Source organism: Eucyclogobius newberryi, unplaced genomic scaffold, assembly GCF_026437365.1.
Source record: "Eucyclogobius newberryi isolate DKJ021-1_F unplaced genomic scaffold, fEucNew1.0.hap1 SCAF_19, whole genome shotgun sequence".
NCBI classification, from domain to species: domain Eukaryota; kingdom Metazoa; phylum Chordata; class Actinopteri; order Gobiiformes; family Gobiidae; genus Eucyclogobius; species Eucyclogobius newberryi.
This window is the reverse complement of record NW_027315823.1, coordinates 3,987,209-4,012,712: the sequence shown is the minus strand read 5'-3', so window position 1 is coordinate 4,012,712 and position 25,504 is coordinate 3,987,209. Positions and strand designations below refer to the sequence as shown.

The window sequence follows — 25,504 nt, the reverse complement described above, 5'->3', positions numbered from 1 at the left end:
ATTTATTTGTCTACCTCATTAGAGCATATTTGTAGCGGACAAATGCATGTAAATATGTATTCTTCAAGTATTCTTTTTATACTTGTTTTTATGTTAAATAAAATGTCTATGGATTTAACTGAGCTTTGACCTCATGTAAATGTGACCATGTTCGTTGACACCAGATGATACAGATATTTCATTTTTTTTTTATTTTTTATGGCTATTGCTAATAGCTTTAGGGAAAAACAAAACACAGATTTTTAAACATGGCTGCCGGTTTGCGGCAATGGCCGAGCTCAGTTTAGCATTTAGGGACTAGGTGCGTCTGGTGACTGTGACACTGAACATGCACAGTCATGTTCTTCTCCCTTCTCAGAGATTGGAGCGATGCAGATTAAAAACCTGTTTGAAAAAAATAAAATAAAACTTGCAGATATTTGACTGAGAAGAAGAAATAGGCTATAATTGCAACAAAATCCAACTTTTTGAAAACTGTTTTGTCCCTGTCAATTGAACGTAAGCGGTTTGTTTGGGTGCATGGTACATCCCAACAAGGGGGATCATGGGTTTGATTCCTGGGCCAGACAAACATCACATGATCTCACTGGGTGGAGTCTGCATGTCATTCCCATGTTACTGTTCTCTCCGGGTTCTTTAGCCTCCTCCCACTGTCCAAAGACACACATTTGTAAATTGACAACTGTAAATTGCCTCTAGGCTGTACCCCGCCTAAGGCCCAAAGTCACTGGGATAGGCTCCAGTCACCTGAAACCACTAATGGGAACATGCGGTAGACAAGAAAAAAAGAAACCCATTTTAACAACTTAGAACATTAAAAAAAAAAAAAAAACTTGGTTATAACAGACTTTCTTATTCCTCAGACAGGGTCAAACATAAAAGGGGAGGGGCCATATTTATCTCAACCAGAATAGCCTTTTTAACAGTATTATTAAAAGTACTGGTAACTCTAGAAATAATACATTTCATAAATTAATACATAATATAGTCTTAATCAATATCTGGAGAGAGAATAATCATAATGTCCACCAATATACACATTTGTCCAACCCATATACGATCTATACTAGATTAGACAACTTTTTTTCATTTAAACATCATACATCTTTTCAGAAACTAAAAAAATAAATGTTGCACTGATCGTGAATTTTGGATTAGTTTTCGTTAAAGGTGGTATGGACGATTTTTTTCAGCAAATTTTTTATCATATTTCCTCGTGGCGTGGATAAATCATTTGTCCTGCCACGTATCAATCATAAAACGCACCTATCGCTCACCTGCAGCCGCGTCAGGCTCGTCCCCACGTTTCCGCGTGCCTAAGCGCATGGATCTATCATAATATAGTTCCCTCAGTGTACGGGGCAAAATGAAGATGAGAAAGACAGTTCGAGCTGACGCAGAAGTGGACAGAAAATCTACGGGAGACGAGCGATGCGATGCGCTCCGTTGCACTAATAAACAAACGCACGTGTGTGTTGTATCGGTCCACACGGGGGAGGGGCATGTGCACTTCCGCCTGCGTTCCCAAATCGCCGAAAAATCGTCTATACCGCCTTTAATGTTCAAAATTGGGGTGGTCTATGGGAAAAAAATAATAATAATATTAACAGAATTTTTTTTCAGCCATTTTTTTCCACTATAAAAACTCAAGCCAGAGTCACGTGATTTTGTCTTATTGTGCCGGTCACACATGAATCAGTTATAAATGTTTTCAGTTGTCTACGACAAAAAGATTGTATTTTACGAATATAAATGATTAATTATCAAGTCTGGAGAGGGCGCTAGAAAGCCATTTTTCTAGCTACCCACAGCATTTGCATATCATTGCGTTCAGCTTGAAAATCTTCACAAACGCTCTATTAACAATTAAAAAAAGAAAGTTTAGGAAACAAAGATTTTTTTTTCCAAAAATTGCTATTTTGTTTAAAATTCACGATGACCAAGTATCTGCTTCAAATGACACTACATTGCTCGTGGGTTTTGTGTCGTGTGGCCAAATTTGAAGTGTTTTCAATGAAAACTGTAGGAGGAGATGCCAAAAGTACGACGAGGTGCACTTTAGTCATATTTGATCCAATATGGCCGACTTCCTGTATGACTTTGGGCGGGGTCATAATATTATGTCCTCACATGAAGTATTTTTTGGAGTGTGCGTCATATTTTTACTGCCACTTTTTGGCCCCATGTTAATCGATTTTTGAGGTGACGCTACTGAGCCGTCTTTTAATATTTTTTCACGGAACCTTCACTCAAAATTAGAGCTCACAGTTTTTGATACCACTCACTAGCATATCCGTCTTTGTTTAATACTCGATTTTTGCGTTTTTCCAGCCCCCGGATACAATATTAATAAGTCCCTCGCCGGGACGATTCTCGTCCTTCGGCTCGGGCCTAATAAGAAACCAGGCGAGAACAAAGACTCGAGCATTCCGTGGAATGTATTTCACTCCATGGCTCGAGCCAAAAATTTGCTAAATATATTTATCTTACCTCCATTTAGATCATTCTCTGTGACCTCAAAACAGTGAATTGTGCTTTTCTAATTATCACCACGATGTGTAGGCCAACACTAGAGGCCGAATTTGCACTGATTGTTTAGAGTACTGACTTATGGAATATATGTATACTCTGGAATATATGGTATTTTAACTTGTGTTATCATGGCCCCTCGCAAGGCTTTTGGAGGTCAGTAAAACTGAGAACTAAAAACTGTGTTTTGTCTCCATCAAAATGAATAATAAATGTTTTTTTTGATCATTATAAAACATTTAGGATTCAAAAAAGGACATTTGGCTTAAACTGAATTGACTTATTCATATTTGAGTTGTCTCCATCTCGCGGGTTGAAGAGAGCTATAAGGGGGAGAAGTCTCTACCAGGAGGTGTAGCTGCAGCAAGAAGAGGCAGTGGCCCTTTCTCAATACTCAAGAACGCAAGTACGTTCTTGCTGAGAACACGAAAAGTAAGACCAGGAGAATGCAGCCCGAGTACAGAGAAATGGAACATGCGTGCTTGATGCTAATGAGCGGCTAGCCCAGCTAGCCACAGTCCAGATCTTCTAATTATTTCTGGCAGGCTGTACCCTACGAGGTGCCATGCTGCCCTCCACCATTATTAATAGATGCCATCAGATTCTTGAATACAAGCCAGAATGGCAAAGAAAAGAGAGCTCGGCTTTTTCAACTTGCTTTGCACACGAGAAAAACATGGACTTGGATGAAAAAACATTTACTCTGAGGTCAGCGAGCTCCTTAAAGAGCATTTTCTTTCGGCTGTATTCGCTGCATGACAACATAACATGATTTACAGTTTCAGGATTCCCACACTCGACTCACACAGACCATTAGGATGTTTGCCTCCTCTAAACACACAATCTGCAAGAGCCCGAGTCTCATCGCGGCTCAGCTCGTCGGCTCGTCCATATATTGTGCTCTGTTTGAGGATTATGATACAAATACAACAGAAATTGCAATGTACTGAAAATAACAACTTTTTATTAAATATTAATAATAATAGTAAAATTAGATATTTAGTAAGATAGACTACCACTAATAATTAAGTTAAATCCACAAAAATCTTTGACCATTATTTGGTTTGCAGCTCTCTTCACTCCTCACATTTACAGTCCAGGTGGAGGCACAGACTAAACTTTATGTTTTAAAACAAGCCTAAACTACATAGCAATCATTTTTAGTATAAAATTGTGGACACGTTGATTGGTTAATTACCTATCATGGGAATATATATATATATATACTACTGTTAATAAACAATTTTCATGGATAAGATGAGCAATATGTTGGGACCTGCAGATGACCCCTGAGTGTTGCCATGGTGACAGGAGTGGGAGTAAGGTTGTACCATGGTATTGATGAGTTTTGGTGTGAACCAGGGTTTGTCATTGTCATCGTTGTAGGTGACATAGTGTGTGTTGGTATAATGCTGTTCTCACAGAATCTAATGTGTCTGTGTGCTCATCCAAACTCTCTGTGGCAGCTCTGAAGACCTCCCAGTCTGTAACGACACGCACGTATCTCCTGCACGTAGCTCCTGCACGTGGCTCCTGCGCGTAGCCCCTGCACGTAGCTCCTGCACGTAGCTCCTGCACGTGGCTCCTGCACTGCCTCGTTGGTCCACCTCTTAGAAGTCCTCACTACAGGTTTGCAGAGCTTCAGCCTCTGTCTGTACGTGGGGATCAGGTGAACCATGACGTGGTCTGATGAGCCCAGTGCGACTCTGGCCACGGGGCAGATGGTGTTGCTTACTGTTGTGTAGCAGTGATCCAGCGTGTTCTGCTCACTGGTCGGGACTTTAATAAACTGTCTGTACTTTAGTAGTTCGTGGCTGAGATTCCCCTTGTTCAAATCACCCAAGATAATACACAAGGAGTCCGGGAAGGTCCGCTCCACACTCAGAACCTGGTCCGTGAGCGCACGCTGTGCCTCTGGCCCTGTAATGGGCATAGGAGGCCCATTGGGGGCAAGGACAAGGTAAGACAGGTCTCCTTATGATCTGTATCTGCTCTCAGTGGAGAGAGGGGGCCACACAAAGAGATGTTAGGTTGCTGAAGTTTTAATGAACATGGGTTTGAGTAGATGTTCCTACTTGGTTTTTGTCCAACTCTGAAGCTTAAGATCTTTTCCATCTCATAAGACCCATGGAAAGAGGAAAAGATGGAAGACGTAAATGTTTATGAGAACAAACATGTTTGACATTTGTGGCTTTGAAATGAAATCAGCTCACAACCACGTTAATGATATGTTCTATTTGAAGATGTATATTGGTTGTTATGCCATCATCTCATTTTAATCTAAAAGACCAAAAGTCCTTTACTCATTTTGGCCTCATGTAAATGTTTGTGTAATTGATTGGCCAGTGTGTTGCGGTGAAAATGTACCTCCGGCCTCTAGGTGGTTCTAGGCTCTGACTCATTTGTGGCCATTTAGGGGCTAATTAGTGCTTCAGGTGTTCCATCTGTGAGGAAGGAGGAAGAACCGTCTTTTGACCGGGTTATGGGAATGCATGGCAATAAAGGGCATTTTAACTGCATATTTTGGAGCATTGATCTCATTCTTTTAAGGAAACACACGTCTGAAACAACACCAAACGTTTGCAACCAAGTGGCTTTGTGGCCTCTACAATTTTTATTTGGGAATATATGAATATCTCTTCTTTTCTTGATCACAGGCTTGACCTTCACAGCACTTTGTATTATTGTTACAACATTGTGTATTAAGAACAGCTATAACGGGTAAACTTCCTCACTGTGATCAGAATGAAGTGATCTTTAAATTAAACTTCGCTCTCCGCGTCAGTTCTGGGCAGTGCTTTCCAGGTCAAGGGACTTGTCTCTTCTCTGAGCGAGGGCAGTGCATCTGAAAGCCAAAGCTCTGAGCGCTCTAATGAAGGAACCTTTGCTCATGCTGAAGGAGCCTTCAGTGAGGAGTGAGGAGAAGTGGGAAGGAAAAGGGAGGAAGAACTGGTTTTGGAAAGGGCCTTAGCATTGATCAGAGCATACAGTATGTCCGTGTGTCTGGTGGTGTTATGATACATACATTTCAAACATGATTCTGTATACCACAATGATAATAACAATTAAAATGCTCTTTTTTTTTTTTAGGTCAAGGTTGTACACACCAGACTGACATTTTCATAGTTCTGATTAATATCAAGGGTTAGAGTTATTCTAAAATGGTTCAAGAAAGTCACATTATGTCTTGTTTATGTAACTTGTTTAGCATCGATGCTTGTTCAAATGAGAATCTAGTTTCAGTACCAGTTTTAGAATCGACTAGTGTCTAATTTGTGATACTTTTGACAACCCCAGTGTCCTCAGTCCTCAGAGTCTGTGGCTGAAGCGCCTCTCGCCCCACAAGGCTCTGCCCCCTCAGCTGGACGATGACGTCATCTCTCCGTATGCCAGTTACACGTCTCTGGACAACAAGGCGCCGCCCGTCATCAGCGGCTGGCTTGACAAGCTCTCTCCTCAGGGGTAACAACAGCTACTTTATTCTTACTATTGCTACAAATAGAATATACAATGCTCTGTGTAATCCCTCATTCGTCCAGGCGTGTTCCATAGTAGAAAAAGCTTCAGTTGTAGTCATCTGGATTTTTGAACAAAAAGAATGCAGGTGAGGTCGAGCTAGATATTAGGACTGAGACAGACAAATTAGCGACCAGCAAAAACAATTGGATTAAGAACCTATCAGATCGTGTTCTGACACAGGCAGAAAAGGAGGTGCTCTCTAAAGGGCTCAACTTTTCTGTCACCTCTAAACACATCCCTACAGAGGACTACATCACAGCCACTGAAACGGCAATTAGAAACAACAAAATGTCTGAATCGGAGGCTGCAGACCTGAGGTTACGTGTCACAGCGACCCTGAAGAGTGCCAAACCACCGCCTTCAAATATCACAGCTGAAGAGAGTAAAGCACTTTCAGCACTGGAAAAAGATCATAGCATCAACATCCTCCCAGCAGACAAGAGACGTTGCACTGTGATTCTCAACGCAGCTGATTACGAAGCCAAAGTCCACACCCTCCTCGAGGACACGACCACATACGAACGCTTGAAAAGAGATCCGACCAGTGGCTACAAGAAGAAAGTGATAGACTGTTTACAAAGGCTGGAAAAAGAGGAAGCTATAGACCGGCCTCTGTATTACAGACTGTATCCTGGTGAAGCCATGCCCTGCATTTATGGCCTTCCAAAAATACACAAAAAGGATTTTCCACTCAGACCCATAGTGTGCAGCACAGATTCCATCACTTACAATGTGGCCTATGTCTCCAGGGGTCAGAGATCCTGTGGCTTCTTCACTTCTCTGGCCACCAAACGTTTCCTGTTCTTTTGCTCCTTTTCCTTTGTGTGTCTCCTAGCTCCTTTTCTCCTCTATCCTATCACTTCTCTTCTAGCTTCTTCTATCTCTTGTCTCTTAGGTTCTACTCTCATCACATATCTAGAAACTAGGGCTTCCATGTATCTTCCCTGTGTCTTCTTTGTATTAAGCCAAAATCTACTTTATTTTCCAGGAACTATGTTTTCCAGAAACGTTTTGTCAAGTTTGATGGACAGAATCTCCTGTACTACGGCCATGAGAAGGTAACTACTACCACTTATGTTACTTATGCTGCTACTGTTACTGTTACTTTTTGCCCCCACTACTGCTTCTATTTCCACAAATAGCACAAAATGAGTGCTTGTTCTAGGACTACTCCTTGTAATACTTCTGAAATTAGCACTGCCTGATCCATCTAGAGTTGACTATACAGTGCATCCGGAAAGTATTCACAGCACTTAATTTTTTACACATTAAGTGGACAAATTTTGTCATTATTCCAAAATGTATTACAGTATATTCATTATTTGCCTCAAAATTCTACAAACAATACCCCATAATGACATTGTGAAAGAAAGTAGTTTGATTTCTTTGCAAATGTATTTTTTTAAAAAGTAAACAAAACTAAGTCTTCACAACCTTTGCACAATACAGCACATTTTCAGATCTTTGCAGCAGTTCAATTGAGTTCTAGTCTGGAGTCTGGCTGGGCCACTCAGGGACATCCACAGAGTTGTCTTGTAGCCACTCCTTTGTGACCCTGGCTGTGTGCATTGGGTCGTTGATGAAGATGAACCTTCGCTTCACTGTAAGGTCCAGAGTGCTCTGGAGCAGGTTTTCATCAAGGATGTCTCTGTACAGTACTGCATTCATCTTTCCGTTGATCCTGACTAATTTCCCAGTTGAAAAACTCCCCACAGCTTGATTCTGCCACCACTATGCTTCACTGTAGGGATAGTATGCTTCACTGTAGGGATAGTATGCTTCACTGTAGGGATAGTATGCTTCACTGTAGGGATAGTATGCTTCACTGTAGGGATAGTATGCTTCACTGTAGGGATAGTATTGTGTAGGTGATGAGCAGCGCTTGGTTTCCTCCATACATGACACTTGTTTCATCAGACCAGAGAATTATATTTCTCATGGTCTTAGAGTCCTTCAGGTGCCTTTTTGCAAATTCGAGACAGGTGGTCATGTGCCTTTTTATTGAGGAGTGGCTTTGGCAGGCCACTCTACCCTACAGGCCTGATGGATGGAGTGCTGCAGAGATGGTTATTCTCCTGTAAGGTTTTCCTCTCTCCACAGAGACAAGCTGAGAATCTGTCAGTGTGACCATCGGGTTCTTGGTCACCTCCCTGACTAAGGCCCTTCTCCCCCCGATTGCTCAGTTTGGCCAGGTGGCTTGCTCTAGGAAGGGTCTTGGTGGTTCCACACTTTTTCCATTTACGGATGATGGGAGCCTCTGTGCTCATAAGAACCTTTAATGCTGCAGACATTTTCCCTGCACCCTTCCCTAGATCTGAGCCTTGATACAATCCTATCTTGGAGGTCTACAGACAATTCCTTGACGTGCACTGCTAACTGTGGGACCTTATATAGACAGGTGTGTGTTTTTCCAAATCAGGTCCAATCAAATGAATTTATGACACGTGGACCCCAATCAACTCAAGGATGATCAGTGGAAAAACCATGTACCTGAGCTTAATTTGGTGTATCATGGCAATTTCAGACCCTTCCGAAATTTATAAGTGGCAGAACGTGTTCATATACTTACTTTCCTCACTGTATGTGCATGTGATCTTTGTATTTTGCAAATACTTTCCAGATGCACTGTAAAACTTTACAACTGCAAGGGCCGGATATTTCAGTCTAAGTGCAAAGCAAAAAGTATGCTTTTTGTGGGTGATTTACTAATGTCATGAAAGCAACGTTTGTCAAATGTATTATATTTGGATGATTCACCGGTCGGTGGCCCGTTGATTTCGGTAAAGTTTTTATGTGGCCCTCAATAAAAGAGTTGGAAGCCTCTGCTACTTTTATTTGTACTAAAAATGCTACAGTTTATAGTTCTATATTTTTTAGTCTTGATTAGTGATAGTCCATGATTACAGTTATATTGTGACATTATTTTCATGAATAAGAGGGCGTGTTTGTGTCCTCCTCTCTGATAGGATGCCTACCCCAAAGGTGTGATTCCATTGGCTGTGATCCAGATGGCCCGCCCCTCCAAGGACAACAAGTTTGAGATTGTCACCAGCCATAGGATTTTTGTGTTTAGAACCGACAACGAAGGTACTACGACCCACTCACGCTGGACACATTGTAATAGTTAAAGCAGGTGTCGCAGGAGCAGCACTGGCAGCAATAGTAATAGTAGCAGTAGTAGTTTAAGCCGCTACTTTTCCCCCTCCTGAACCCTGCAGCCCATACTATGGTGCGTCAAATTTATAGATTTTTACTGGCTAACAGCCACCGGGTGGCACTCTAGCAGGAAGTGCAAGCATTTGACACACTGTAGAAGAAGTCGTCAGTGGACAGTGAAATACACGTTGTGTTCTCTGTATTTTAACTTCAAAACGCTGTGTGTTTTATTACAATCAGACTCTGACCTGCTGCATTGAAATAAGACTTTCTTGGCCCAACCTAAATTGCAGAAAACCTGTGCATCACTACTGTGGAACAATCTTTCTGTGTAAATATCTCATATTACAACGTAGCACCCACTCGCTCAGAGCAGATAAACCAGATGTTAAAGCACAGAGTAATCAAGTATAGAGGGAACAGTAGGGACAGCTGTGATGTGTTTTCTGTTTGTTACGCATTAAAATGCTGTGTGTTTTATTAGAAGCCAACTCATAATCGCTGAGAAATTAGTCTAATTAGATCCGCGGCGCAGCGGACCTTGAGTGCACTGTGAGACCCCCGATTCAAAAGAAAACTGGCGAATCACTACCTTGTTTATTTATATGTAAATATCTCATGTTACAACGTGGGCACGCTCTATCCCCAATTTCGCACTGATCTGTCCTGTCTAACAATGAGGTCTGAAATGTTCGCGGGGGCCAGTCCATGAAGCGCTTTAAAAACAAACAATGACATCTTGAAACCAACTCTAAAATGAACGAGGAGCCAGTGCAGTGAGCATAAAATAGGTGTAATATGTTACGACGTAAGTGTAACTGTAAGCGTGACAGGTTAACTTGGCTGATACCAGTGTACAGTGCATTATAGTAGTCAAGATGTATAGAAATAAAAGCACGGATCACCCGCTCCAGGTTGCAAAAAGATGAAACCAATTTGAGTCTAGATAAAAGCCGAAGGTGATGAAAATTAGATTTAACCACGGCATTTATCTGCATGTCAAACTTAAAATCTCGGGGGGAAGGCGTGGCGGGGGGAAGGTGTGCCGGGGCTGACGGGTTTCTTTGGCGGACACTTGGGAAGGCGGTCGCGTGGGTGGTGAGAAACTTTAGTCTCTGAAAGTGGTAAAAATCTGTTTATAAACTATTTTAGGTGACTACATTATTTTTGTATCGTTTAGGCTTTGCACCAACTTTGTTCATAAATTAGACAGTTTACGGAATGACACAGAGTCACTCCGGTTTATGTTGAAAGTAGCAGTTTTTCTTGTAAAAAATGTGGACTTCATAAAACTGGATGACACTGAAACTTGCTTGTAGCTCATGCATTTCTGGTCCTGATCTAGTCGTGGTTTAATCTTGCTTTTGTGCTTTAACCCTGGTCCGTCCCAGTCCTCAGGTCTCGCTGGGTCAAGATTCTGCAGGACTTCATCAGGGAGCAGCTGGTGTTTGTACAGCGCAGGTTTGGTCCAGGACTTCACTGTCAGAAACATGGACCACTGGAGACCAAGGGCCACAAGTCCAGGGTCTACACCTCTATCTATGGAGACCAGATCTGGCTGCACAAGAACCAACAGGTGAGGAGCAGACAGGAGCAGACAGGAGCACACAGGAGCAGAGTCAGTGGAGCATAGTCAGAGGACGTTTGTTGGCTGCAACGCCTCCTATCGGCGGATGTTTTCACTCTCTCTCAGTTCGTTCTGGGTTCTTTAGCTCGCCATTCAGTTCTGGAACCTGGCCTGTTCAAAACAGGACCAGGAATAAACATAATAATAATAATAATAATAATTAATTCATTATTATTATTATTCAACATTAGCTCATGCTTGTATTAGATTACAATATTTAATTTAATCTGTTCATCTGTCATCTTAATTTGTCAGTAATTTAAGTGAATTTAACTTTGAATAATTTAAACTTTGAATAATCAAATTTCAGTGTCATAGTTTTAGCAAAAGTCAAAGTGCAAAAATGATACAGTTTCACATGAACGAGTGCAGCTAGCACCAGCTGAACAGTAGCATGTTAGCTGCAAACAACAACACAGTTTGCACTCACCAGGTCCACATAAGTATAATCAATCAATAAACACTCCACGCTCGATCACAGGTACAGGCATCTGCAAAGTCGGCGGCACAACAGTGAATCAGTAGAATATCAGTTTAGAGGGCTAAACGCCTGCCTGCAGCCGCTTAACAACATCGAGACCCACACTCCTCCCGAACAACAGCGCTTGTTTAAAAAGCTTAGCGCGTGACCCTATATTTAGGAACTTTGTCACAGGCAAAACATAAAGGCAGAGATGACCAGGAGCAGAAAATCACCTGGGTTACATATAGTTACATATACTAAGTACAAAAGAAAAAACAAGTTCATACATTAGCAGTGGTTCTCTGGAGCCCAGCGGCACAGAGGAGCGAGGAGAGTGAAGTCTGTGAGTGATGCAGGGGGTGGAACAGAGAAACTTTATTCCCCACTTAATCATTATTACGTGTCAACTCTGACAAAGTCCGCAGACGTGGATCGGAGCCTCTTCTGGCCCTTTGGGTCACTTAGAGCTGTCAGTATGCAGAACTTTGTGCAGGGTTTAGTGTTAGAAGATACTGAAGAGTCCAATGAAGCAGCATGATGTCGAGAAAGTGTTTTCAGGAGCAGATTTTGAGATCTGTAGACTTGTTCATTCTTTAGCTAAGAAATGGCGTTTTGGCAATTTTGCCATTGCCTGAATTCAGACAAAGGAACCCACACACCCTGGGCAGGGGAGGGACCCAACAGGAGTTCATAGTGTTGAAGTGTCTTTTTATCTGGTCATGGAGGTGGGGCTTAAAGTGGAAGTGACCTTAAGACTCCTAATTTGGCCAATTTTAACTTAAACCAGCACAACAACACATGTAACCATAAACATAACTAATTTCCAAACACTAGTTTGTCCCAAGAGCAGAAGACAAAGGGGACTTGTCTGCAGCGCAAAGATATTGTGTCACCTCAGGAGTCTAGTCCTCTGTTTTGTTATCATAGGTGTTTGAGGGTCAAAGGGCAGAGTGTTGCTGCCTTAGTGAGTGGTTCAGATGGAATGTGTGGCTTTGTTTTTTGAATTATGTCCAGATAATGACCTTTTTAAAGATCTTTTGGGACATGTATTACAACAGCAAGTCTTCAACTCCACTCTAAAACTCTTGCTTATCTTTAAGCATAACCTAGTTTGACCTGGTAAAATAAAATATATAATATAATGCTATAATTTAAGTTTTGTGTAGCTTATTCAAGTGGGTACGAGTCAAAATATTAGATCTTAAGTGCATCAGAACACAGAAAATGTTCGCCCTTTATACAAAGGCTATAACTTTGTCTCATTTTAAATAACCAAACATGTAAATGCTGAATAATAAGTGCCTGCTCCGCAAGAGACCCTGAGTCACTTTTTTTGCCGCAGGCCACCCCTCATTTGTTAACAATAATTTTTAATTGAATAGAAAAGTATTTATTTTATTACAACACGTTCCATTGTTATTTCCATATTTAATTACGTTGGGGGGTCACAACCAAAATCAAATACAAACATACGTTTTTAAAGCTGACTTATTATGTAAAACATACTTTTATTAGCCTTTAATCTTAAAACTGTTTCCTAATCATTAATTTACTCAAATCTTATTTTGATTGATTTCTGCATGTTTGAGTAATCCTGTACTGCTCTGCCACTGAGGCTCAAGTACCCCAAAAATGTGTGTTTTCACCTTTCCCCTACCCCCTGTGGTGATCTACTTATGTTGTAGTTTGTAATACTGTATACTAATAAAACAAGCATACACATTGTCTTTTAAAGCTAGAGATTGAGGAGGGACAGTCTTGAGTATGTGGTGGATGCATAATGGTAATAATCACTGTGTTTCCCAGTGTTTCCAAAATGGCATCGCAATGACGGTGATCGAGGCTCAGGGCTCCACCATCCGAGACGGCAAACACAAGAGCTTCGACCTCATCACACCCTACAAGACCTTCAGGTATATACGCACATATAGACCTACAAGACCTTCAGGTACATACGCACATATAGACCTACAAGACCTTCAGGTACATACGCACATATAGACCTACAAGACCTTCAGGTACATACGCACATATAGACCTACAAGACCTTCAGGTACATACGCACATATAGACCTACAAGACCTTCAGGTACATACGCACATATAGACCTACAAGACCTTCAGGTACATACGCACATATAGACCTACAAGACCTTCAGGTACATACGCACATATAGACCTACAAGACCTTCAGGTACATACGCACATATAGACCTACAAGACCTTCAGGTACATACGCACATATAGACCTACAAGACCTTCAGGTACATACGCACATATAGACCTACAAGACCTTCAGGTACATACGCACATATAGACCTACAAGACCTTCAGGTACATACGCACATATAGACCTACAAGACCTTCAGGTACATACGCACATATAGACCTACAAGACCTTCAGGTACATACGCACATATAGACCTACAAGACCTTCAGGTACATACGCACATATAGACCTACAAGACCTTCAGGTACATACGCACATATAGACCTACAAGATCTACATAGGCCCAGATGTACGAAGCAGATTGCATGTACTGCACTAGAGAAAAAAGCAGGTGTAGACGGACAGACGGACGCGAGAGAGACAGTGGAGCTCGAGCCACTCAGGAGGAGAACCAGTTCTTCAGGAGGAGAACCAGTTCTTCAAGAGGAGAACCAGTTCTTCAGGAGGAGAACCAGTTCTTCAGGAGGAGAACCAGTTCATCAGGAGGAGAACCAGTTCATCAGGAGGAGAACCAGTTCTTCAGGAGGAGAACCAGTTCTTCAGGAGGAGAACCAGTTCTTCAGGAGGAGAACCAGTTCTTCAGGAGGAGAACCAGTTCATCAGGAGGAGAACCAGTTCATCAGGAGGAGAACCAGTTCATCAGGAGGATAACCAGTTCTTCCAGGCAGATGAAGGACCGTCCATGTGGAGGAGAGACGGCTTCACCAGGAGCATCTGTGTCCGCAGGTCCTCTATGTGTCTCTGAGAAAAAGAAAAGGCAATGAACAGATTACAAGTGGAATTAAATATGAAATATTGTTTGATAGAATAAGTAGTGTTTATCAGAGGATATAGTGCTCTGCCATACTTCCCCCATAGCTGCTCCTAGGGCAGCACAGCTGAAACTGTAGGTTTTAAATGCAGCAGGTTGAACATGTGAATATATCACATGTTCACGCTCCACGAGTGTCTTCGCCGCATCTGGATTTGTTGGATACATTGAATATGAGTCTGATTGTAATAAAAAACACAGAGTTTTGAAGGTAAAAATACAGTGACTATTGTCCATTGACGTCTTCTTCTACAGTGTGTCAAATGCTTGTAGAGTGACCCCCGGGAGCCGTTAGCCAGTTGAAATCTATAAATGAATTGCAACGTTGTAATGACAGCAGGATTCAATGCGTGGAAAAAAGTAGCGACTTAAAGTCTGAAAAGTACGGTACATGGCCATGTTGAAACTGTATATTATTGCCAACAAAAAACATGTGTCAATATGATTTTTATATGGCCTTGTATTCAAGATCTGTGAGGGAAAAATGTGAGTGACAAAATGTGAGTGGCAAAATGAAAGTGGCAAAATGAAAGTGGCGCTTTGCCACCTCACAATTCAAAATACTTTGCGGCAATGAAGGGCCTTTTTCAGTGTTGACTTCAAACTTGGAACAAGGTAAAAAATGATGATGACCCTAAACCATCAGCCCTTGTGGGGGCAGAATACAATCCAAATCAAATTTGGCACAGATATTCTACTTACCATTCTGAACAAAAAAGTAAATGGCAGCGTACCTATCTGCATGCATGTTACCATGGCAACCTGACAAATATTGTCATTGAGTTATGGGGCGTTAACACTGGCGTCCAAGCGTCCATTTCACATTCAAAGTCTCTGTGGACGTGCGTCCCAGGCATTCTGTGTTTTGAGTGTCTGAACGGGGATGATTATGCATTTTGAGCGTTTTACGCAGCGTTTCCAGAGCATTGGAGCGTTTGAGCGTGGCGGCCAGAGCGGCCGACACATAAGGTGTACAAACCTTTTGGCTGACGCAGCACGGCAACCAATCAGAGATTACTCTCCAGTAACGTACCTTTGCATTTAATGATCCGGAAGAAGGACCAAAACAAACTCTGCACCTGTAACATACGATGAGCCAATGATGATATTCACTAAACTCTGCTCACCTTTGTTAGAAGGATTTGCGCAGCAACAGAACTTCAGTCTTGTTTGGTTTTAGTCTTGGATTATTTTATTATCTGTAAATGTGACAAGAAGCACATTTGTGGATGGTGTCAGTGTAAAAAAAGAGTAGTGCGGCGCATGAACAAGGCTTGTGCTGCTGCCAGCGCGGAAAATGCATTGGAAAAATCCGAGAGCCACAACCCAGACCAGACCGAGCCGCTCCGGGCCCCTGGGACTCACAGTTCACATCTGACCGCGGTCACATGCCGCTGCTCTGTCCATCACTCACACTTCTCTCATGTTTTCTCTGCCTTACGCCTGCTCCACACGGCTTTACTTTTACACCTGGGCGTCGCACACAGAGGGCTTAAGTGCTGCTGGTTGTAACTATAAGTCGGTCTAACATTCAGATATAAGTCAGACATAGTTTAAGACCAGTCTTATGACCAGCTGGTGCACCCGGCCGCTCCTGAAGTATCTGGCTGACCCAGAGAAGCCGCCGAGCCGCCTCCGTTGTTGGACTTTGTAAAGCAAATACTCACATTTTGACGGCCTGTTCTTTGACTCAGTTTTGTGGCAGACTCCGAACGGGAGAAGAGAAAGTGGACCGAGGCTCTGCAGGAGGCCATTTCTGAGACTCTGTCGGACTACGAGGTGGCCGAGAAGATCTGGTCCAACAAGTCCAACCGGGTCTGTGCTGACTGCAGAGCCCTGAACCCAGACTGGGCCTCCATCAACCTGTGTGTGGTCATCTGCAAGAATTGTGCAGGTACAACAGGCTGTATTTGAGGGGCCAGAACCTCAGAACCAGCAAGACAAGGAACCTGCTTTAGCCTTAGACCTGGTTTAGTGCAGTTTAAGAGATAGTTTAGACCTGGTTTAGTGCAGTTTAAGAGATAGTTTAGACCTGGTTTAGTGCAGTTTAAGAGATGGTTTAGACCTGGTTTAGTGCAGTTTAAGAGATAGTTCAGACCTGGTTTAGTGCAGTTTAAGAGATGGTTTAGACCTGGTTTAGTGCAGTTTAAGAGATGGTTTAGACCTGGTTTAGTGCAGTTTAAGAGATGGTTTAGACCTGGTTTAGTGCAGTTTAAGAGATGGTTTAGACCTGGTTTAGTGCAGTTTAAGAGATAGTTCAGACCTGGTTTAGTGCAGTTGTGGATCTGATTTAGAAATGGCTTGACCTTGGTTTAGGCCTGTATTTTTTTGTTGTCAAGGAAAAAATATTAAGTAAAAAAAAGAAATAAAATAAAAATAAACAAAATACTAATATTGTGCTATTATGTAACTTGTCTCTATGGAAATGTTTGCTTTGCCTTGAATGTTCCAAATTAAACTTTTCCACCTCCTTGGACACAAGTAGGTGGCAGACATACGTTAAGAAAAGTTACATAGTGCACCTTTAAGGCAGTTTTCTAAAAAAGATCATTTTAAATGAAAGCTATTAGGTGTTGGTAGAATATTGTTTTCTCGAATAACACTATGGGCTCAATAGTGTTATTCGAGAAAACAATATTATACAATATACAATATATAGCTTTTAGGGGTATTCAGCACAATCTTTTTCAATAGCACTTAAAATAATACAAAATAACAAAAACAACAACAAAATAACAAATAATTGTAATTATTATTAGGTCCGAGCCTCAGGACGAGAATCGTCCCGGCGAGGGACTTATTAAAATTGTATCCGGAGCCCGAAGAAACTAGAGTAGTAAACACGGACGAATATGCACATGAGTGGAATCAAAAAGACCCTGTTTACTAATAATAGACATAGTTCATGTGAGGACATGTATAAGAAATTATATTATGACCCTGCCCTAAATCATACAGGAAGTCGGCCATTTTGGATCAAACACAGCGCTGCCAAAGGTGCACCCGGTCATTCTTTTTACGTCCCCTACAGTTTTAATTAAAACACTTCAAATTTGGCCACAAGATAATAAACCCATCAACAATGAAATGTTATCAATTTGAATCTGATACGCTTTTTGGGTAATCGCTGTTGTTGATTTTTTTTTTTTTATCTACCTTTCTTTTAAAAATGTAATTAAAAAATGTGTTTGTGAATATTTCCAAGCGAAACACAATTAAATGCAATCTGGCTATCTAATGAAAAGGCTCTCAATCTCCCTCTTAAAATTTTTGTTTTAATAATAATACAAGAAAAAAATGATATACAATATATACAGCTATATTTTGTGATTGCACTACAGCCCCTCCTTGAACATTGAATTTAGTCAGAATATTTACTTTGATGCTGACAAATATCCGACAGACACTGTCAGGGGCAATGACAGGGATGCTGCCGGACCTGTCACAGATGTGTCTTTGATGAGGACCCCGTGGGAAAGAACTGGAATGACTCCTGTGCTGGCCGCGGTGGATGGTTTGTTTGGATTGTGGTGCTGTTGATGAGTCCTTCACTGGAGGAGGTGGAGGTGATTGTGGAGCAGCTGCTGATGAATCCTTTGGTGGAGGCTGTGGTTGTGATGCTGTTGATGCTGAAACATTGGCTCTGTCTCTGGCTGATGGAGCAGGAATTCTTCTCTCATTCCTCTCTCCTCTAACTATCTGCTCAGGACCCTGTCCAGGCCCAGTCCAATGCCTCAGAGCGTGGAGCAGGTTCTCTGTCAGCACCCTCACTCCTCCTCTGCACCCTCACTCCTCCTCTGCACCCTCACTCCACCTCTTCACCCTCACTCCTCCTCTGCACCCTCACTCCACCTCTGCACCCTCACTCCACCTCTTCACCCTCACTCCTCCTCTGCACCCTCACTCCACCTCTGCACCCTCACTCCACCTCTTCACCCTCACTCCTCCTCTGCACCCTCACTCCTCCTCTGCACCCTCACTCCACCTCTGCACCCTCACTCCACCTCTTCACCCTCACTCCTCCTCTGCACCCTCACTCCACCTCTTCACCCTCACTCCTCCTCTGCACCCTCACTCCACCTCTGCACCCTCACTCCACCTCTGCACCCTCACTCCTCCTCTGCACCCTCACTCCACCTCTGCACCCTCACTCCTCCTCTGCACCTTCACTCCTTCTGTGCACCCTCACTCCTCCTGTGCACCCTCACTCCACCTCTGCACCCTCACTCCTCCTCTGCACCTTCACTCCTTCTGTGCACCCTCACTCCTCCTCTGCACCCTCACTCCTCCTCTGCACCCTCACTCCTTCTGTGCACCCTCACTCCTCCTCTGCACCCTCACCCCACCTCTGCACCCTCACTCCACCTCTTCACCCTCACTCCTCCTGTGCACCCTCACTCCACCTCTGCACCCTCACTCCTCCTCTGCACCTTCACTCCTTCTGTGCACCCTCACTCCTCCTCTGCACCCTCACTCCACCTCTGCACCCTCACTCCACCTCTTCACCCTCACTCCTCCTCTGCACCCTCACTCCACCTCTTCACCCTCACTCCTCCTCTGCACCCTCACTCCACCTCTGCACCCTCACTCCACCTCTGCACCCTCACTCCTCCTCTGCACCCTCACTCCACCTCTGCACCCTCACTCCTCCTCTGCACCTTCACTCCTTCTGTGCACCCTCACTCCTCCTGTGCACCCTCACTCCACCTCTGCACCCTCACTCCTCCTCTGCACCTTCACTCCTTCTGTGCACCCTCACTCCTCCTCTGCACCCTCACTCCTCCTCTGCACCCTCACTCCTTCTGTGCACCCTCACTCCTCCTCTGCACCCTCACCCCACCTCTGCACCCTCACTCCAACTCTGCACCCTCACCCCTCCTCTGCACCTTCACTCCTTCTGTGCACCCTCACTCCTCCTCTGCACCCTCACTCCTCCTCTGCACCCTCACTCCTCTTCACCCTCACTCCTCCTCTGCACCCTCACTCCTCCTCTGCACCCTCACTCCTCTTCACCCTCACTCCTCCTCTGCACCTTCACTCCTTCTGTGCACCCTCACTCCTCCTCTGCACCCTCACCCCACCTCTGCACCCTCACTCCACCTCTGCACCCTCACTCCTCCTCTGCACCTTCACTCCTTCTGTGCACCCTCACTCCTCCTCTGCACCCTCACCCCTCCTCTGCACCCTCACTCCACCTCTGCACCCTCACTCCTATGCAACCTCACTCCACCTCTGCACCCTCACTCCTCCTCTGCACCCTCACTCCTCTTCACCCTCACTCCTCCTCTGCACCCTCACCCCACCTCTGCACCCTCACCCCACCTCTGCACCCTCACCCCTCCTCTGCACCCTCACTCCTCCTCTGCACCCTCACTCCACCTCTGCACCTTCACTCCTCCTCTGCACCTTCACTCCACCTCTGCACCCTCACTCCTCCTCTGCACCCTCACTCCACCTCAGCACCCTCACTCCACCTCTGCACCCTCACTCCTCCTCTGCACCTTCACTCCTTCTGTGCACCCTCACTCCTCCTGTGCACCCTCACTCCACCTCAGCACCCTCACTTCACCTCTGCACCCTCACTCCTCCTCTGCACCTTCACTCCTTCTGTGCACCCTCACCCCTCCTCTGCACCCTCACCCCACCTCTGCACCCTCACTCCACCTCTGCACCCTCACTCCTCCTCTGCACCTTCACTCCTTCTGTGCACCCTCACTCCTCCTCTGCACCCTCACTCCTCCTCTGCACCCTCACTCCACCTCTGCACCCTCACTCCTCCTATGCAACCTCACTCCACCTCTGCACCCTCACTCCTCCTCTGCAACCTCACTCCACCTCTGCACCCTCACCCCTCCTCTGCACCCTCACTCCTCTGCACCCTCACCCCACCTCTGCACCCTCACCCCACCTCTGCACCCTCACCCCACCTCTGCACCCTCACTCCTCCTCTGCACCTTCACTCCTCCTCTGCACCCTCACTCCTCCTCCGCACCCTCACTCCTCCTCTGCACCCTCACTCCACCTCTGCACCCTCGCTCCACCTCTGCACCCTCACCCCTCCTCTGCACCCTCACTACACCTCTGCACCCTCACTCCTCCTCTGCACCCTCACCCCTCCTCTGCACCCTCACTCCTCCTCTGCAACCTCACTCCACCTCTGCACCCTCACTCCTCCTCTGCACCCTCACCCCACCTCTGCACCCTCACCCCACCTTTACACCCTCACTCCTCCTCCGCATCCTCACTCCACCTCTGCACCCTCACTCCACCTCTGCACCCTCGCTCCACCTCTGCACCCTCACTCCTCCTCTGCACCCTCACTACACCTCTGCACCCTCACTCCTCCTCTGCACCCTCACCCCTCCTCTGCACCCTCACTCCACCTCTGCACCCTCACTCCTCCTCTGCACCCTCACTCCTCCTGTGCACCCTCACTCCTCCTGTGCACCCTCACTCCACCTCTGCACCCTCACTACACCTCTGCACCCTCACTCCACCTCTGCACCCTCACTCCACCTCTGCACCCTCACTCCACCTCTGCACCCTCACTCCTCCTGTGCACCCTCACTCCACCTCTGCACCCTCACTCCTCCTCTGCACCTTCACTCCACCTCTGCACCCTCACTCCTCCTCTGCACCCTCACTCCACCTCTGCACCCTCAAACCTCCTCTGCACCCTCACTCCACCTCTGCATAGCTGCATTTCTCTTAAACCTTTCCTCTTGTTTCCAGAATAGAAGATAGAAGTTCTCTCTGTAGTAGTAGAAAAAGCTTCAGTTGTAGTCATCTGGACTCAGTTTGAAAAAGTGCAATCCTAGGTGCACACTCTGTGGACAGCCATGTGTTTTGAAGCAGCTGAAGCAAACTATCTTCCTGTCGATGTTTGGAAGAGGTCCACTTCCATTTGATCAAGCATGTTGAGTTACTTCAAGAAGTCTCTTTTCAAACTTCAGTCTGTTCCTGTCGTATGTCCACTGCACCCATGTTTCACTTCTCGATGTGCGGCCAAAACATTAGAAAGGAGTGACGTTATCTCTGAAACAGTGACGCTGGGAAAAGAATGTGCTTTCATATTTTATGCATCATGTGACTTATCGCGCCATCTCCCATAAGGACAGACTCTGTGACCCTGACGTTTCTCTCTCTCATTCACACTCAATTCAGTCTTTCATTTTCCCAAAAGGTTTGAATGCTGCCCTAGAGGTTTTCCATCGTGCTTCTGCTCTATAGGTCTGATTCAACCTCGTGCGTTTGGTTCTTGGAAATCTAAAGCAGTGCTGTTACTCCCAGTGTCCAGAGGGACTTGCTTGAGAGAGCGGTCCCTACTCCCTTTGCGCTGCTGAACCCTGTTCCACCCTGTTCCACCCTGCTCCACCCTGTTCCACCCTGCTTTACCCTGTTCCACCCTGTTCCACCCTGTTCCACCCTGTTCCACCCTGTTCCACCCTGCTCCACCCTGTTCCACCCTGTTCCACCCTGTTCCACCCTGCTTCACCCTGTTCCACCCTGTTCCACCCTGCTCCACCCTGTTCCACCCTGCTCCACCCTGTTCCACCCTGCTTCACCCTGTTCCACCCTGTTCCACCCTGTTCCACCCTGCTCCACCCTGTTCCACCCTGTTCCACCCTGTTCCACCCTGCTTCACCCTGTTCCACCCTGTTCCACCCTGCTCCACCCTGTTCCACCCTGCTCCACCCTGTTCCACCCTGCTTCACCCTGTTCCACCCTGTTCCACCCTGTTCCACCCTGCTCCACCCTGTTCCACCCTGTTCCACCCTGTTCCACCCTGCTTCACCCTGTTCCACCCTGTTCCACCCTGCTCCACCCTGTTCCACCCTGCTCCACCCTGTTCCACCCTGTTCCACCCTGCTTCACCCTGTTCCACCCTGTTCCACCCTGCTCCACCCTGTTCCACCCTGTTCCACCCTGCTCCACCCTGCTCCACCCTGCTCCACCCTGTTCCACCCTGCTCCACCCTGTTCCACCCTGCTCCACCCTGTTCCACCCTGCTTCACCCTGTTCCACCCTGTTCCACCCTGCTCCACCCTGTTCCACCCTGTTCCACCCTGCTCCACCCTGCTCCACCCTGTTCCACCCTGCTCCACCCTGCTCCACCCTGCTCCACCCTGTTCCACCCTGCTCCACCCTGCTCCACCCTGTTCCACCCTGTTCCACCCTGCTCCACCCTGCTCCACCCTGCTCCACCCTGTTCCACCCTGCTCCACCCTGTTCCACCCTGTTCCACCCTGTTCCACCCTGCTCCACCCTGTTCCACCCTGTTCCACCCTGCTCCACCCTGTTCCACCCTGTTCCACCCACCCTGCTCCACCCTGCTCCACCCTGTTCCACCCTGCTCCACCCTGCTCCACCCTGTTCCACCCTGCTTCACCCTGTTCCACCCTGTTCCACCCTGCTCCACCCTGTTCCACCCTGCTCCACCCTGTTCCACCCTGTTCCACCCTGCTTCACCCTGTTCCACCCTGTTCCACCCTGCTCCACCCTGCTCCACCCTGCTCCACCCTGTTCCACCCTGCTCCACCCTGTTCCACCCTGTTCCACCCTGCTCCACCCTGTTCCACCCTGTTCCACCCTGTTCCACCCTGTTCCACCCTGCTCCACCCTGCTCCACCCTGTTCCACCCTGTTCCACCCTGTTCCACCCTGTTCCACCCTGCTTCACCCTGTTCCACCCTGTTCCACCCACCCTGCTCCACCCTGCTCCACCCTGCTCCACCCTGCTCCACCATCACCATGCTCCCTCTCCGCCTGTGAGTCAGCTGCTCCTGAACGGTGCCTGGGCCATGGATTGTAGCACACTGGCTGTATTTCATGCTCATTAACGCATTGTCAAAAAACTATGAATTATAATTTCAATTTCTACCGCTTTTTCCCGTTAGGGATCGAGGGTGACTGGAGCATATCCCAGTGACTTTGGGCCTTAGGCGGGGTACACCCTGGACAGTGGCCAACCCGTCGCAGGGTCAACACAGAGACATAGACACACAGATGACCATTCACTCTCACATTCATTCACTAGGGCCAATTTAGAGTTTTGGTTTTTGCCTGACACATACATGTGTTTGGACGGTGGGAGGAGCCAGAGAACCCGGAGAGAACCCACAGTAACACGGGGAGAACATGCAGACTCCACCCAGAGAGATCATGTGATGTTGGTCTGGTCCAGGAATAGAACTTCTTCTTGATCTCCTTCTTGGGAGGCAAGAGCGCTAATTATAATATAAATGATATTAAATAAACAGATACTGACTTACACATATTGTTATGACAACGTAAGAGTTGAAGTGTACCGGTTTAGTTACCAATATGCCTGAGCTGTAAATGGCACTGCTAAAGTAGGACTAAAGCTGGGATAATGCAAATCTGATGTTACTGACTGGTTTCAAATTAATATTTTGTAAGATGGTTGTTGACAGTTGTCCATGTGTGTTCTATCTCAGGTCAGCACCGCAGCCTGGGCACGTCTGTGTCTAAGGTCCAGAGTCTCAAACTGGACACCAGCGTGTGGAGCAACCAGATTGTTCAGGTATGACACTCACTGGGTTCAACTGTTGTGGATCAGATCCTGTCTCAGGTCTAATCCAGCTCTAGAGTTCAGAGTTCAGCTAGACCAGGTTCCTAACTAAATGGATAATGAAATAACTTTTTGCATATTTTAGTAATGCGTTTTATGATATTGAAAGCACACTGACTGCAAAAGAAATACCGGTTGGTCAAATTTCACTGATTTCATGTTCAGCCCAATGTGATCTTCTCCATATTTCGTATGTTCATTATAATGTCGGTCCAGTCCTGGATCGTCTGTGCAATTTGTTTTTTTTGTGAAGGCTTTTTTCCCTGCCAGGAGTATATTCCAAAGCTATTCATTGACAGTGACCATGGCCGGATTTTTGAGGCAAAAATGATTCTGAAATTGAGGGGGATGATAGTATCAGAGTCTGTAGCACTCAGTCCAATTCTGAGCAACAGGACAGTCCCAGAACCACAGATCCTCCAACAGTTTGAATATCCCTGTGAATGAGGAGCATTTTAACGCAACACATTTGTCTGGTAGACAATATTAATTCAGATGGTTATCCAGACTTTAAAATCTCTAATTTGGATTAGTTTTTTCCACTTCCTCAAAATGACTCAATCATTTGATCATGTCATCTGACATCATCTCCTGTACAGGAAGTCCCTGCACAACAATACTTAATATTTTTCCTTTGATTTGAGCTTTTTCCTTTTGAGAATAGTAGAGTTTTGAATTGGCTTGAAGGTTTTTTGCCTTGCCAAACAAATCTTTAGATTCATTTATTCTACACATCGAAGATGATAGATCGAGAAATCTGGGGCTAAACATAATTTTTTACAGTTAAAAGGTTGAATAGAGGATTTTTTTGCGCACACTCACCCCCCACCCTCCTGTTCTTTCCGAGAGGCCGCCCCGCTGCTACACGTGGGTTTGTTTAACAGATCGTATCGCATCATCTCTTGTCTCCACAGATATCCGTCTCTTCTGAGCTCAAACAGTCTTTCTCTGTCATCCCTCAGCCATTTTTGGAATTTGCGTTCCGAAGTGTGGAGATACACTTAAGGAACTCGGTGCCAGCTTCGCTTAACACACACCGCCAAATCAACCACGCATGCGCAGCCAGGGGAACCCGACCCTTTATCAAGCGGTCTTAAACCAACACACGAACCGGCACAAGCGGCGACGCCCGCAGCACATTAACAATCACAATCAACGCACGCGGCGGCCACAGCTCAAAACTTCAAATAAAGCCAGCGGTCTTACCGGCTGCCACTTCAATTTTCGCATGTGGATACACGGTTCTGCGCAGCTCAACAGTTACGAGGCGCTCCTGTCTCTCGCATCTTTAAACTATATACACCGGCTTCAACTCATGCCCCGGGGAAGACACGTGCGTCGCATTAAGGTCCGGGTGCGTGCCCACGCTTAAGAGTTCCACCCCAAACACCGCAACGATCGGCCCAGCGAAACAATATCTAAATGATACAAATGTATTAATGAAATTATGGAGTGTGATATTGACAGGTGCAGTTTCTGCAGTGATCGCTGGATCAGACTGATGTGGTGAAGGAGTCGAAAGGCAAAGCTCTAAATTTACCGGTCACTCTGCGTTCCTACGCTCAACTATGGTCATGAG

The 25,504-nt window shown here is 45.7% G+C and overlaps 1 protein-coding gene across 1 annotated transcript in view; it reads left to right on the top strand.

Annotated features, from left to right (window-relative positions):
* arap3 (ArfGAP with RhoGAP domain, ankyrin repeat and PH domain 3) overlaps nt 1-25,504 on the top strand; it is a 76,255-nt gene that overhangs the window by 10,251 nt on the left and 40,500 nt on the right. The window contains exons 6-12 of the mRNA XM_072451460.1: nt 5,836-5,991; nt 7,037-7,106; nt 9,015-9,135; nt 10,596-10,780; nt 13,101-13,207; nt 16,029-16,228; nt 23,792-23,877. Coding sequence (XP_072307561.1) covers nt 5,836-5,991; nt 7,037-7,106; nt 9,015-9,135; nt 10,596-10,780; nt 13,101-13,207; nt 16,029-16,228; nt 23,792-23,877 — 925 coding nt within the window. The remainder of the gene's footprint in view (nt 1-5,835; nt 5,992-7,036; nt 7,107-9,014; nt 9,136-10,595; nt 10,781-13,100; nt 13,208-16,028; nt 16,229-23,791; nt 23,878-25,504) is intronic.